Source organism: Marmota monax, unplaced genomic scaffold (genome assembly GCF_021218885.2).
Source record: "Marmota monax isolate L192 unplaced genomic scaffold, Marmota_monax_Labrador192_F-V1.1 WCK01_AAM20220418_F8-fsc00001, whole genome shotgun sequence".
In the NCBI taxonomy this organism is placed as follows: domain Eukaryota; kingdom Metazoa; phylum Chordata; class Mammalia; order Rodentia; family Sciuridae; genus Marmota; species Marmota monax.
Window position 1 is genome coordinate 14,954,749 of NW_026693777.1, and position 15,282 is coordinate 14,970,030.

General features: G+C 35.9%; 2 protein-coding genes across 7 annotated transcripts in view; one reads left to right on the plus strand and one right to left on the minus strand.

Annotated features, from left to right (window-relative positions):
• Positions 1-15,282, plus strand: part of Abhd12b (abhydrolase domain containing 12B) — a 36,363-nt gene that overhangs the window by 15,897 nt on the left and 5,184 nt on the right. For 2 of the 6 annotated variants that reach the window (XM_058584522.1, XM_058584523.1), the window contains 4 exons: positions 774-853; positions 11,056-11,138; positions 12,490-12,568; positions 13,576-13,694. In XM_058584522.1, the coding sequence (XP_058440505.1) occupies positions 774-853; positions 11,056-11,138; positions 12,490-12,568; positions 13,576-13,694 (361 nt within the window). The other 4 variants (XM_046461085.2, XM_046461087.2, XM_046461086.2 and 1 more) reach the window with 4 other exon arrangements.
• Pygl (glycogen phosphorylase L) overlaps positions 14,772-15,282 on the minus strand; it is a 37,351-nt gene continuing 36,840 nt past the window's right edge. The window contains exon 20 of the mRNA XM_046461084.2: positions 14,772-15,106. Within this exon, the coding sequence (XP_046317040.1) occupies positions 14,930-15,106 (177 nt within the window). The 3' untranslated portion in view covers positions 14,772-14,929. The remainder of the gene's footprint in view (positions 15,107-15,282) is intronic.

Genomic DNA, 15,282 nt, shown 5'->3' on the forward strand with positions numbered 1-15,282 from the left:
CTTAAGCCTTTATGAAAGCTGGTTTATTTCTGGTCCATTATTCTTCTTCTCCTAGTATGTAGTTCTTTGAGGTAACAACCAAAAGCTTGAGAAATGTTCTTGGATCTTCCCCTTTGTCAGATCCTGAACTCTCATTTTCCCCTTTTGGTTGTGGAGAATACTGAAAGTACTGTTTAGTTTCTATTCTGTCAACTATCATCAGTGCTTTCAGCTGATTTGAGGGGAAAGGCAGCTCAAACTCTCTTGTCTTTTCTCAGTGGTATTTGCTCTGAAAATTCTCACTGATCAGTAATCCTCATGTGCCTTCAAACATATAAATGTGCACATACACATACACATACTGTCTTCCCCATACATTTTCTAATTGTGCAGAGGGGATATTGCCCAAAACAACCTAATCTGTCTCTGGCACATTTTAAACAATAGACTTCAGAATACTCTGTCTCCCTGTAGTGCTTTGCTTTCTTAAATTGTCCAAGCCCTGAAAAATCTTGTATTCTTAGAAGAAGGTAGTGATTTTAACCATCATCTGCATAAAAACCTCAAGGGTGGGGAGAAACTTTGTTAAAAATGAACACTCTTGTTCCTTACCCCCAACACTGTGACTCTTGAGCATGGTGTGGGGTCCAGGAAATTGCATTGTTAATAAGCCTTGCAAATGATTTTGAAGCAGGTAGTTCATGTACAAGACTGTGAGGATCCCTTATCTAGGGAAGTTGGTATTTGAATAGGGGAATTACTATTTTTTTCTTTTTTATCTTACTATTTTCAAGGATGCCCAGTTGATGCCATTGTCTTGGAAGCTCCTTTTACCAACATATGGGATGCAAGTATCAACTATCCCTTGTTAAAGGTAAGTCTCTGATCCATATTTACAAGTTATCAAAGCATAGACATGTATGTTTATAAACTATCTTCCTTTTCTTAATTAGTTTTATATGTCTCTAAGTTAGTCTAACCAGAGACAGTTTATTATTAGCCAGTTACTATTAAAGGGGACACCTGGCTTTTTTTTGTATTTGGTAGTTTATTTATTTTCTTCTAACAAATTGAGTGACTTAAGAGTGAAAGCCTTTTTGTCCTTTCATTAACTTTACTTGTTATCTTTTATAATTTTAATATAGACTTGCCTTTTATTATTTATCATTCATTTTTTAAATTAAAAATAAGCTTTCATGCATCATTTTTAGCCCTACAAATGTTGGCCATATAACTTTTATGATTTTATCATAAGAAAGTTTCCAGATAATTCAAGGAAACTGCTGAATGCTTTTATACATTATTATAGATAAAGACAATAGTCTTCTTAATAAAGTATTAAGAATTGGGCCACAAGATGTCATTTTAAAATCTGTTGTGTATATTATTATAATTTTATTTTATTCAAATTTTATAATTTTATTCCATGCCTATTGTTATAGAAATGTTGGAAGGAGGGAGAGAGAGAGAAAGGGGTGGGGTGGTGGGAGAGAGAGAGATAGAGAGAGAAAGAGAGAGAGAGAGAGAGAAGGGAAGGCAGGAGGAGCTGGGGCTTTGGGGTCCTATATGGCCCCAGTTGGGTTGTTTGAGGTTGTGAGTCATCATAGGGTTATTTTAATATAACTGTTTACTTTTGAAATCTTTTGTACAGTAGATGATCATAGAATGTTCTGGAATTTGTTAACCATTTTTAGGGAAAGGTAGCTCTCACTACTTCCTGGCACAGCCAGTTCACAGAATCACATAATCTTAAAAATACCCTTAATATTTAAACTTCGACTTAACACAAGAATCTACTCGATAATTGAAAATATTAGATGTTGAGTAATGTAAGATTCAATAAATGATACATTATCAACTGTTTCTAGACAATTGAATGTTTATTTTAATATAACCATTAGTTGGGTATCTATTATATTACTCTTGGTAATTGCAGATAAGTTCATTAAATTGTAAGTTTCTAACAAAATTAATCATTAAAAGATTCAATATTTTCATCTAATTTGTTTTTTTAAAAATTCTAATTTGTTTTGTATGACAGCAGGATGCATTACAATTCATATTACACATATAGAGCACAATTTTTCATATCTCTGTACACAAAGTAAGTAACACCATTTGTGTCTTCATACATGTACTTAGGGTAATAATGTCCATCTCATTCCACCCACCATATTTTCTACTCCCATCCCCCCTCCTCCTTCCTCCTCTTTGCTCTGTCTAGAGTTCGTCTATTCCTCCCATTCTCCCTTTCCCTATCCCACTGTGAATCAGTCTCCTTGTATCAGAGAAAACATTCGGCATTTGGTTTTTTGGGATTGGCTAACTTCAGTTAGCATTATATTCTCCAATTCCATCCATTTACCTGCAAATGCCATGATTTTTATTCTCTTTTATTGCTGAATAGTATTCCATTGTGTATATATATCACATTTTTGTTTTCCATTCATCTACTGAAGGGCATCTAGGTTGGTTCCACAGTTTAGCTATTGTGAATTGAGCTGCTATAAACATTGATGTGGCTGTGTCCCTGTAGTATGCTGTTTTTATTTTTATTTTTAAAGGGAGAGAGAGAGAGAGAGAGAAAGAGAGAGAGAGAATTTTTTTTTAATTTTTTATTGTGGAGAGAGAGAATTTTTAATATTTATTTATTTTTTAGTTTTCGGCAGACACAACATCTTTGTTTGTATGTGGTGCTGAGGATCGAACCCGGGCTGCACGCATGCCAGGCGAGCGCGCTACCGCTTGAGCCACATCCCCAGCCCCTGTTTTTAAGTCTTTGGGGTAAAAACCAAGGAGTGGAATAGCTGAGTCAAGTGGTGGTTCCATTCCAAGTTTTCTAAGAATCTCCATACTGCTTTCCAGATTGGTTGCACCAATTTGTAGTCCCACCAGCAATGTATGAGTGTACCTTTTTTCCCCACATACTTGCCAACACTTATTGTTGTTTGTATTCTTAATAGCTGCTATTTTGACTGGTGTGAGATGAAATCTTAGAGTAGTTTTGATTTGCATTTCTCTAATTACTAGAGATATTGGACATTGTTTTATATATTTGTTGATTGATTGTATATCATCTTCTGAGAGGAGTCTGTTCAGGTCCTTGGCCCATTTATTTATTGGGTTTTTTTTTGATGTTAAGTTTTTTGAGTTGTTTATATATCCTAGAGATTAGTGCTTTATCTGATGTGTGTGGTAAAAATTTGCTCCCAAAATGTAGGCTCTCTGTTCACCTCTTGTTACTTGTATTCTTGGTAAATGCCATCCTGACTAGAATGAGATGGAATCTGAGTGTAGTTTTAATTTGCATTGTGATTTTTAATGTTAACCAAAAGATGAACTAGTAACTAGTTGCAAGTTTTTAACTAAAATTTAAATCACTGTCTAGTACTTCCTTAAGATCTCAAAGAGATGAACCAAAACATGGTAGAGAATAGGAATATACAGAAGTACTCAGGAATATTTGTTGTCACTTACTACCTAACCTGAGCTCAAGCAAGAAATGAAGAGCAATGTCCAAAGGAGCTCTAGGGGTCACAAAATTTGGAGGGTATTGAATATATTTCCTGACTTAGAAGTAAATTTCACTCAGTAGCAACACATTTGAAGAATCTGTGGATCCAAAAAGCAACTGGTTCCTGTAAGACAAGGCTTGTTTAGAGTCATAAAGTCTGCTTTGAAATGAACCTTGCCATATTCTATCAGATAAGACTACTGCTGTGTGACTAGAGTTTTTATCATCTACTGTTCTTTGTGTCTTTGGTATAGGACTGATCAAATTTAAAAATTTTGTTAATTTTGAAATTTAGCAAAATAGGGGAAATACATGATTTAATGAATCATTACAAATTAACACGCATGTGACTACCACCTAAGTCAAGAAATTAGCATCATTTGCCCTCAGATGTCTTCTCTATGTTATCCCCAGTTCAGTAAGCCCCATTTTATGTGATCCTTAGTCTTTAGATGTAATCCTTACATCAACTTTATGGTAGTCATATTCAAGTACTTCTTTATAGTATTATTACTTGTGTGTACATGTATAAGGAATATATTTTGCCTGTTTTTGAATATTATGTAAGTAGAATCATATGTAATGTATTATATTTGTGGGAGTCATTGATGACATGTAGAGCTATAGTTTAGTCATTCTCATTTCCATATAGTATTCTATTACATGGAAATATCATAATTTATTGATCTATTCCATTATTTATAATGGATCACTTTCAGTGTGGGGCAATTAATATTGTAGTTGTGAGTATTCTTGAACCCATGTTCTATAAAATGTCACTGGAATGTACCTTAGTAATATAATTGCTGGGGCATATGATATGCATGCATACAGTTTAATAGTTACAATGTCAAGCAGTGTTCTAAAACACTTTACCGCCTTATTTCCCCACCACTTAGTTGTGTGTGAGAATTCAATTTGAATCACATTTTATCCCCCACATTTATATATCATTGTTGTTTTAATTTTCATTTCCCTGATAATTAATGAGGTTGGGTATTTTAAAATGTTTATTAGTCATTTCGACATCATTTCTTATGAAGTATTTGTTCATGTCTTTTGCTGATTTTTCAGTTGAGTTATATTTCATTGTGGAAGTTCTTTATATGCTGGATATGAGTCACTAGAAAATTATTTGTATTGCAACTGTGATTTAGTATTTTGTTTCGTCTTTTTACTCTCTTCATGACATGTCATGATAAAGAAACTATTCCTAAATTTATTTTTTTCCACATTTTTTATTGGTGCATTATAGTTTTACATAATGGTGGGATTTCTTGTTACATATTTATACTTGTACACAATATAGCAACATAATTTGGCCAATGTCATTCCCAGTATTTATCCTTTCCCTCCCTTCTTACTTCCCCCTAGTTCCTTTCTTATATTCTACTGACATCCCTTGGATTTTTATGAGATTCCTCCTCATTATTCTTTTCTTTTCTCCTCTGTAGCTTCCATATATGAGATCATACAAATCTTGACCTTCTGAGTTTGGCTCTTTGCTTAACATAACCTTTCCAGGTTTTATCCATTTTCCTCCAAATGACATAATTTCATTTTATTTATGATTTAATAAAATTCCAATATGTATATGAACTACATTTTCTTTATTGATTGACATCTAGGCTGGTTCCAAAGTTTGGGTCTTGCGTATTGTGCTGCTATAAACATGGGTATGCATATATCACCATAGAATGGTGACTTCAATTCTTTAGGATAAATACTGAGGAGTGATATAGCTGAGTCATATGGTGATTCCATTCTTAAGTCTTTTGAGGAAACTCCATAGTGATTTTCATAGTGGTTGTACTAATTTACAATCTCACCAACAATGTAAAGTGCCTTTTTCTCTACATTCTCTCCAACATTTACTATTGTTTGTATTCTTGATGACTGCCATTCTGAATGATGTGAGGTGAAATCTCAGTATAGTTTTGATTTGCATTTCTCTTATTGCTAATAATGTTAAACATATTTTTCATAGATTTGTTGGCTGTTTGTATTTCTTCTTTTGAGAAGTATCTGTTTAGTTCATTTGCCCATTTATTGAATTATTTGATTTTTTTGGTGTTAAATTTTAAAAATTTCTTTGTGTAGTATAGATACTAACTCTCTGTTGGAAGAGTAGCTAGCAAAGATTTTTCTCCCATTCTGTAGGTTCTTTGTTCACATTCATAATTGTTTCCTTGCTGTGCAGAAGCTTTTTAATTTGATGCCACCCCATATATTAACTCTAGGCATTATTCCCTGAGATTTTGCCACTATAGCTCTGTAGTATAATTGTAAGTCAGGTATTGTCATGTCTCCATCTTTTTATTTTGGCTTAGAATTGCTTTGTTTTGGCTATTTTGGGTCTTTTATTCTTCCAAATGAATTTTAGAACTGTTTTTTTTTTTTTAGTTCTGTGAAAAATGTCATTGGTATTTTGATGGAGATTGTATTGAATCTGTATGTTGTTTTTGGTAGTATGACCATTTTAATAATATTAATTCTGTGAATCCATGAACATGGGAGGTCTCTTCATATTCTTGTGACCTGTTCAATTTCTTTTTTTTTTTTTTTTTTGTAGCGGGGATTGAACTCAGAGATACTCTACCACTGAGCCACATCCCAGCCCTATTTTCTATTTTATTTAGAGACAGGGTCTCACTGAGTTGCTTAGTGCCTTGACCATTGCTGAGGCTGGCTTTGAACTCACAATTCTCCTGTCTTAGCCTCCTGAGCCACTGGGATTACAGGCGTGCGCCACCCTGCCTGGCCTGTTCAATTTCTTTCTTCAGTATTCTATAGTTTTCATTGTAGAGGTCTTTCACCTCCTTGGTTAGATTTATTCCTAGGTATTATATTTAATTAATTTATTCTTTAATTTCTTTCTCAGCAGATTCATTGCTGATATGTAGGAAAGCTCTTGACTTTTGTATGCTGATTTTGTAATCTGCTACTTTGCTAAACTTGTTTATTAGCTCTAGCATTCTTTTGGTGGAGCTTTTTGGATCTTCTAAGTATAGGATTATATCACCTGCAAACAGTTTTGTAGTTTGATTTTTCCCTTTCCTATTTTTATTGCTTTTATTTCCTTCCCTTGCCTAATTGCTCTGGATAGAATTTCTAGTGCTATATTAGATATGAGTGGTGAGGATGGACATCCTTGTCTTGTTCCAAATTTTAAAAGAAATGCTTTCATTTTGTTTCCCATTGACTATGATGTTACTTTTGGTTTTTGTAAATAGCCTTTATATCGAGGTCAATTTCTTCAATCCTACTTTCTTCAGTGTTTTTATCAGGAATCGGTGCCAAATTTAATTAAAGTCTTCTTTGTATCTACTGAGATGCCTAAGAGATTTTTGTCCTTAATTCTATTTTTGTGATAAATCAAACTTATTGATTTCCATATGTTAAACTATCCTTGCGTCTCTGGGATAAAACCAGCTTTGTCATAATATAAAATATTCTTAATATGTTATTGAATAATATTTGAAATTTTTTTATTATGAATTTTTGAATTGAAGTTTATCAGGGGTATTGGTCTATGGTTTTCTTTCCTTGATGTGTCCTTAGGTGATTTTGGTATAAGTGTGATTCTGGTTTCATAGAATGAATCTGGAAGTGTTCCATTCCTTTCAATTACATGGAATAACCCGAGGAGCACTGGCACTAAAGGTCTGATAGAATTCAGCTGAGAATTAATCTGGTCCACGGATTTTTGGGATTGGCTTATTTCACTGAGCAAGATGTATTTCAACATTATCAAGATCCAGGAAAATAATCTATTATTTCAGTCTTTTGAAATTTGTTGAAATGTGCATTATGTCACAACATATAATCAATTTTTAATGTTCTATATGCTTAAATAGAATGTGTTCTGCTGTCTGTAGTGTTCCATTGCTGTAACTTGGATTAGGATTCTTAATCATGCTATTCAGTTCTTTATCTTTACTAGTTTTTTGGTATGCTGCTTTTTTTCTGTTACTCAGGGGGGTATTAAAGTATCTCCCATGAGTATGGAGTTGTTTGTTTCTATCAGTTTTAGTTTAGGTTTTTTTTTTTTTTTTTTTTTTTTTTGAGGTGAGACTATTAGGTGTGTCACCTAGTAATATAGTAATGTAGGTTTTATATCTTCCAGGTAGGATAATCCTTTTTTCATTATAAAAATGTCCCTTTTCTTTTGTGACTAATGGTGCTTCTTGACTTAAAGTCAGCATTACCCATTATTAGTATACCTTTGCTTTAATTGGTGTTTGAATAGTTTAGCTTTTTCTATTCCTTGAATCTCAGCTTGAATGTCTATATTTCATGCATATCTTTATGATATTTATATTTAATGCATATCTCTTGTAAGCACCATATAGTAGAGTTTTGATTTCTTTTTTAGGTATCATAGTTTTTGTCTATTAATTATAATATTTAGTATATTTACATACAATAAACAAACCAAAAACCTTAACCCTCAAAAGACAAAGCATGGAAAAATAACTACATTTAAAAAATGCTAAAAATGAGGGGGGTGGGAAATGAATAAATATGTATATATGTCCCCAAACCAATCAGCACAGCAAGAAACACACACATACACATGCACACTTAAACACTACCCAATCCAAACAAAACAAAACCAAAACAAAAAGATTCTTGGGCTATGGGGGGAGAGAGAGAGAGAGAGAGAGAGAGAGAGAGAGAGAGAGAGAGAGATTGAGATTTAAATAAAGTACTATGTGGCATTGTTGCCCCCACTTAGAGATGAGGAAAAAAGAGCCGTAGAGACTTTCCTAATTGTCACATACCTTGTAAGAGGAGGAAACACCTTCTAACTCCAGATGGATTGGAGGTGAACAGCCTTTGGAATGAAAAAGGGTGGCCAGATGTGAATGGGCTTATAGTCAAGCTAGAAGTTGTTTTTAGTAGATAGTGTGGCAGGCCCAAAGTTTTGTAATAGCAGGTTTCACCATGCAGATGGTATCTTAAGAATATTTATCTGGTGGCATTACAGAAGAGAGGGGAAGTGAGAAAGGCCAATTAGGAGCCCCTTGCTGTGGTCTGGGCGGGCGGGGACAGTATGACCTTTGTGTCTTTAAGGGCATCCCAGGCTGAAAGGGAGTGAGGAACAATGGAGTAGATTGACTTGAGTCTGCTTTCTTCCTACACTTTTAGAATTTGAGATGAATTGCTGAAGGGCTTCTCTTACTGAATTTTCCTCCAAGGAGTTCCCCTTCTAGGAGTCAGAAAATTGAAAGACAAAGAAAAGAGAAAATAAATGAAGAAAACTGGCCCTTAGCATGGAGGAAGAAAGAGGGGGGCTGTGCCAGGCTGTCCAGATCTTTCCTGAATATGTGTCACTTGCTCAGAGACCAAGCAAAAGAGCAGGCCAGATAATCCTGTGAAGCCAAGGAGGTTTGGAAGTAGCACTCAAGCCTGAGCCCCAGCTGTGAAGCAGAAATCTATATTTACTGATGCTGGCCTCCCTATTCCTTATGAGGACACAAAATACTTTTTAAAATCAGAAAAAAGTTAAAAAATAATTATATTTAAAAAGTTACTCTTCTTTATATTACCACAGTTCATAGCAGGAGACTCTAAGAAGTGACTTTGTAGCCATGAGGCAGGTTTCAATGATTTTTTTTTCCTTTTTTACAAATAATGAAGCTGTAGTTTGTCTCTATTCGCCCTGGTTTACCTATTCTGTGCTCATTTTCTTCTCTTGGTGGTGTCCTGTTTACTATATTGCATCTCTGCCCCCTGCTACCCCTGGTCTTTCTTCTTTGCAAGTCTGTTTTAAGAAATGAAACCTGAAAATCAGTTACTCTAAAAGGAAAATTACAGATAGTATTCAAAATGTATACCAGGTATATTTGCATAATATTTCCATCTTTAACAAATATTTATTGAATGTGTACTGTATACCAGAAATTATTCCAAGTTCTGGGGATCCCACAAGGAAAAATAATTCCTGATTCCTCCTCCTATGAAAGTTTATATTCTTGCTGGAGAAACAAAGACAAGTATACCACCAGAAAATACCAAATAATGAGAAGTGCTGTGAACACAATACAATAATGTGATGGGGAGCAAATGGGTGGCAGAGGGCCAGAGTTATGGCTAGTTAGGAAAACCTCTCTGAAGAAATGTCCTCTGAGCTAAGACTAGTCAGTTTTACCATGGCAAAATCCAGCGGTCTCTGACCAAGAAGTATTAAAGCTACTAAAGCTTTGAGGCTACCACATTTGGGACTACCACACTGTTTACTAAAAGAGAAAAGTAAAGGTGAGGGCCTTGGGGTAGGATCAAGCTTGGAATGTTCCAGAACATGTTCCACCTCCCTGAAAGTGGGCAGTGGGGCCTTAATGACAAATGTGGCTGCAAACAGGCAGCCACCAACCAGGTGCTGCAGGGCCTCAAAGACCAAGGTGACACGTTTGATTTAACATGTGCCTTTGGAGGCTGCTAAGCAAAAGAAACATTGATATGATCTAATTTGCATGTTTAAGTGATCACTCTGGTGTCCCTGTAAGAAATGGATTATAGGTGAGGGTGGAAGCAGGGACCCATTTGGGACTGTTGGCATAGTCCAAGCAAGAGACAGAGGTGACTTGGGCTGGGTAATAGTGGGAATTGGATATGGTGTGGAAGCGGGTTCAAAGGTGTGAGGAAGCTGCTAGACTGCTCAGGGCTTCCATCCTTTGCTCTTCATTTTCAACTGAAGTGGATGTTTGTAAGGCATATAAACTAATTTATGTGTTGACAATCAAAATAGTGGAAAAGATTTAGTTAGCATTCTATTTATTGGACTTTGCCATTAAAGAAGAAATTCGGTATTTATAGAATAATATATTACCTTTGGAGCTCTGTGGTTATTGTTAAAACTTAAAATCTCTTTTAAAGAATTATAACATTATTTCAACAGTTTATAATATTCAAATCCTCTCAAACCAATTATCTAGATATTGTATACTTTCACCAGAATTTTAAAATTTTTATTTTTATTTGTTTTATTTGTAGAATGCATTTTAACACATCATACATATATGGAGTATTATAATTTCTCATTCTGTAGAATCACACCAGTTGTGTACTCATATATGTACATAGGGTAATAATGTCTGATTCATTCTACCTTTCTTTTTACCCCATCTCCCCTTCCCATATACTCCCCTCTGCCTAATTCAAAGTACCTCTATTCTTCCCAAGAACCGCCCCCCCCACCCCATTGTGAATTAGAATCTACATATCAAGAGAAAACTTTCAGTCTTTGGTTTTGGGGGATTCACAGAATTTTTGACTGATCAGAATATTGTTCTCCAACTAAACTAGTTAATTATGTTAACTGATTATCTATAGCGGTAGAAATACATAAAACTTGTTTCTTTGTTCCTTTCTGTTTTTTTTTCCCCAAATTTCCTACAAAGACATGAATTACCTTTTAAAATCATAAGTTTTCTAAAAAAGTTCATTATATTTAGAAAGTTGCTACTTTCTATGTTAGTATGGCTTGTGGTGAGAAACTATAACAAATGGCACAGCTATGTGGGACAATTATTAATGTTGCTTTTTTTTTTTTTTAATAGATTTACCAGAAGCTGCCAGGATGTGTACAGGTGCTTATGGATGCCCTGAGAAAAGACAGGATAGTCTTCCCCAGTGATGAAAAGTAAGCTATGATGAGAAGCTCCACTGTTGCTCCATCTGTAGGGTTCCAGGTTAACTAATATGTAACTTACGGTGATGACAGATCTAAATCCTGTCCTTATTTTCTTAGAATATTGTTCTAGCATTCTTAGATGGGCACTAGGCTTTGGGGTAGGGTTTCTATGAATTTTCAGTATTTGCTATTTCCCTCTTGTCTAATCCAATGTCTTCACCAGTACAGTTTTCCCTATGAACTCAGACTTGTATATTTATGACCTATAAGACATTTTAAAGGTCCTCTAGGGTCTAGTCTAACATTTCTTAAGGGGTCTCTGACTTCTAGGCTTCATTCCCCATGTAACCCAAACCCACTTGATATCCATCCTCCTAACCCAACAGCAGATCCAATGAATTTATGAAATTTGAGAATACTTCTAATCAGTGGTGGTCAATTTTGTTTGTATTTTAACACACCTAAGGAACTCTATTGTGCTCAGAGGTGGCACGAAGTCACCCTGGCAGGAATGGATAGGTATCAGAATTTGGGAAGGACTGAGAAACACTGTTTGAGAAAGTCACTGGAGTGGGCATCAAGGCACTGTTTGTGCCGTAGCCTTTTTGGATAACCAAATTAAGAGACTGACCAGGAAGCAGTCAAAAGCTTGTCAACTGCATGTCCATCCTCTACTATTATGGGAAAAGTAAATTAATTGCCACAAAGAGGTCTCTGGATCTGTGATAGTTTTTATTATTTTTGGGTTTTGAGTTATTTTCTGGCTGCCAGAAAATATTTTAATTAAAATATTCAGATAATACAAAATAAGGTGGAATAAGGAAAAATACAAGGTCTTCTAACATTGTGCAAATTCAACATCTCAGTGTATTTCTTCAGTATTTCCTAAAGTCAGATAGAAGTAAGTTAAATTAATGAAATATTCAAATTGTTTCAAAGGACATTTTCCTGGAAAAAAAGTTACCCTATGCAATTTTTTTAATACAGAAACTGTTATTTTTTGGAAGGAAGGAGATTTCTTGTAATTGAAGTTTTAGGTGAACTTTATGTTTTGCTAAAACTTTACCTGAGAAAAGGAGAGATCTCCTTCTTCCTTGTATGTCTTCAAAAAAATATTTGAGTAGTACCTAATATGTGCCAATCATTGTTCTAGATACTGGTGAGCTTATAGCTCTTTAGGTTATTTGGGAAGAGATTGGATAGTGATAGTTTATACATTATCATCATGATTATTATTTTTATCGTGAAATTAGTTCTTTTTATATGTGAGAAAGGAAAAAGGTATTAACTTTGAAAAAAGAAAAGGAGAGATCTCAATGTATAGCTCCTAAACTGAATGCTTTTTTCCCACTTGTCTCAGTGTTAAATTCCTGTCTTCTCCCCTGCTCATCTTACATGGAGAGGATGACAGGACTGTGCCTTTGGAGTGTGGAAAAAAGGTAAACGACAAGCTCAGAGCCCACTGAAACTCACTATATGCATTTCTTTTGAAATTCTGCACCCTTAAATAGCCATGATGCCTGGTGGAATAAGGAAAAATACAAGGTCTTCTAAAATTGTGCAAATTTCACACAACAAATTTCAGTGTCTTTGGCTACTTAGCTCAAAGGCATGTTTGTGGGCAGAGTTGGGCCCCTCATGTGGGGGTCTGTGGTTCCTAAGTGGAGAGAAGATTCCAGGCTATGTGGGAAGCTCCATGTTTGTGTTAGTCAGCTTTTTGTTGCTCTAATCAAAATATCTGAGAAGAACAATTTAGAGGAGGAAGAGTTTATTCTGGCTCACTGTTTCAGAGGTCTCAGTCCATGGTGAAACACTATGGTGAAAGGGCATGATGGAGGAAAACCCCTCAGCTCCTGGCAGCCAGGAAGGAGAGAGAAGGATCAAGGAGCCAGGGACTGGAGATCTAATCCCCCAGAGCATGCCTCCAGTGACTGCCTGCCTGTAGCCACAACCTACCCACCTACAGTTACCACCTAGGATGGTAGTGTTTTCAAATAATTAAATGGATTATTACAGTTCTCATAGTCTGATCATTTCTCCTCCAAATATTCCTCCATTGGTCTAACATAAGCTCTGGGTGGACATTTCATAGGCAAACCACAAAATGTTGCTTCTACTGTAGTGGCTCTAAAAATAGGGATGCAGTTTTTCCCTTTAAACAAACCTCTCCTGGAGTGGGTCCATAACATTGCCTGTTCCTCTGCAGTGAGGTACAGGCAGAGGAGGATGAGGTTTGATCAGTGTCCTATATTGGCTGTGCAGCCTTTTTTTCCTTAGCTGTAGAGGCAGCTAGCTGGGGACATGGAGAGGCCTCATGTCTCTGAACCAATGAGATAAACTCCCCAAGTTGGTTGTTTCTGAACCTTTTTAGGAAAATCATATAGGGAGCCTATGGCTTTGAACTGTTGGCCTTTGAGTCCCTTTTTTTTTTTTCTTTTTCTTTCAGCTCTATGAAATTGCACATGATGCCTACAGGCACAAAGAGAGGGTCAAGATGGTTATCTTTCCTCCTGGTTTCCATCACAATTTCCTTCATAAAAGTCCCATACTATTAAAAACCGTGAGGTAAGAACTGCTTTTTAGAATACATCTATTTTCCTGTAAAAGCCATTAGGACTGCTCTGGCTTACCTGGATCTAAGGAAGGAAGGTGTGGGCTGATCGAGGTTCCTTTTCTGCAGAGATTTCCTGAGTGAGCAGTGGGCTTAGGTCATGAGAGCAGCAGCAATCTTCACTGAGGACTTGGTCCAAATACCACCTTTAATGTATATTTTCCTTATGCAACATTCTACTGGGATGCTTGAATGAGCTGAAACCACTGACACTTCCCCAAGACACTTGTCATCTAAACAAGGAGAATGTAGGGGAGGCATGGAATGTTCTCATTTAGCTCATCATAGTCTACTTTGAAACATGCTGAAACCTCATCACCATGGAGAATCAGAATTTGGTAAAATTTGGATCTCATCTAAAAATGTATAGTCATCAGACTGGGGACATTTGCTATGGTGGGAACATCTGCACCTGCCCCCAAATTCATATGTCGAAGGTTATGATGTTGGGGGAGGTGACTGGATCATGAGAGTTCAGTCATGAACAGGATTAGTGTCCTTATGAAATAGGCCCAAAGAGCTCTGTACCTCTTCCACTGGGAGGACACAACAGGAAGACCACACCTATGAACAGAAAGTGGTCCCCACTAGACACTGAATGTGCTAGCCCCTTGATTTTGGACTTCTAATTGCCAGAACTATGAGAAATAAATTTCTATTATTTATAAGTTATTCCGTTTATGACATTTTGTTATAGCAGCCTGAATAGACTAAGACATAGTCTTTGGTCTGGACTTAGCAGTATTAAATAAAGGTGCTTTGGGCTGGGGCTGTAGCTCAGTGGTAGAGCACCTGCCTTGCATGTGTGAGGCACTGGGTTTGATCCTCAGTATCACATACAAATAAATAAATAAAGATATTTTTTTTAAAAATGGTGCTTTACTGTAGTTAAAGAATTTGTTTTTGTTTAATTCATTTAAATAGCACTATCAAGTTCTAAGCACTTTTCCAATTTTCTGATTAGTTTTGGGTTAAGTCCTTGCAAGCTATCAATCTGCTATAAAGCAATAAGTTTTGGCACTCCTGGAGTCTTCAGTAATTGACACTTTATTTTCAGTCCTAAATACAACCATACATGTTCCATTTCCATTCCCAAAGATACTTAACTATTAGCTAATAAATCAATGAATGCTGTGAAAATGTTCAAATTCAATAAGAAGCTCTTTTTTTTTTAGAGACATGTTATGATTCAATTTCCATTGGCTTTGTCCACCCCATTCCTAGATTCATTGGACAGGGAGATCTTTAGATCCGAAGGCTCCATGTTCCAGATGTCCCTGGCATATTCCTTAATTGTCCGGTCACTGGAGAATTTCCCAGAGGCAGCTATGTTTTTGAGTACCATCATGTTCCAGGCTTTCTGATTCTGTGAACAAAATATGCGGGTACAGCCTGAGTGCCAGTGAGCTTCATGACAAACATCAGACCAAGCACATTTCATGGAGAAAATGACAGGAGTAAACTAGAATGAATTACAAACACATTGTCTCCACAGTTGACAGATAGGTATGGAATGCACTTTTCTCATATTCAGAGTATACT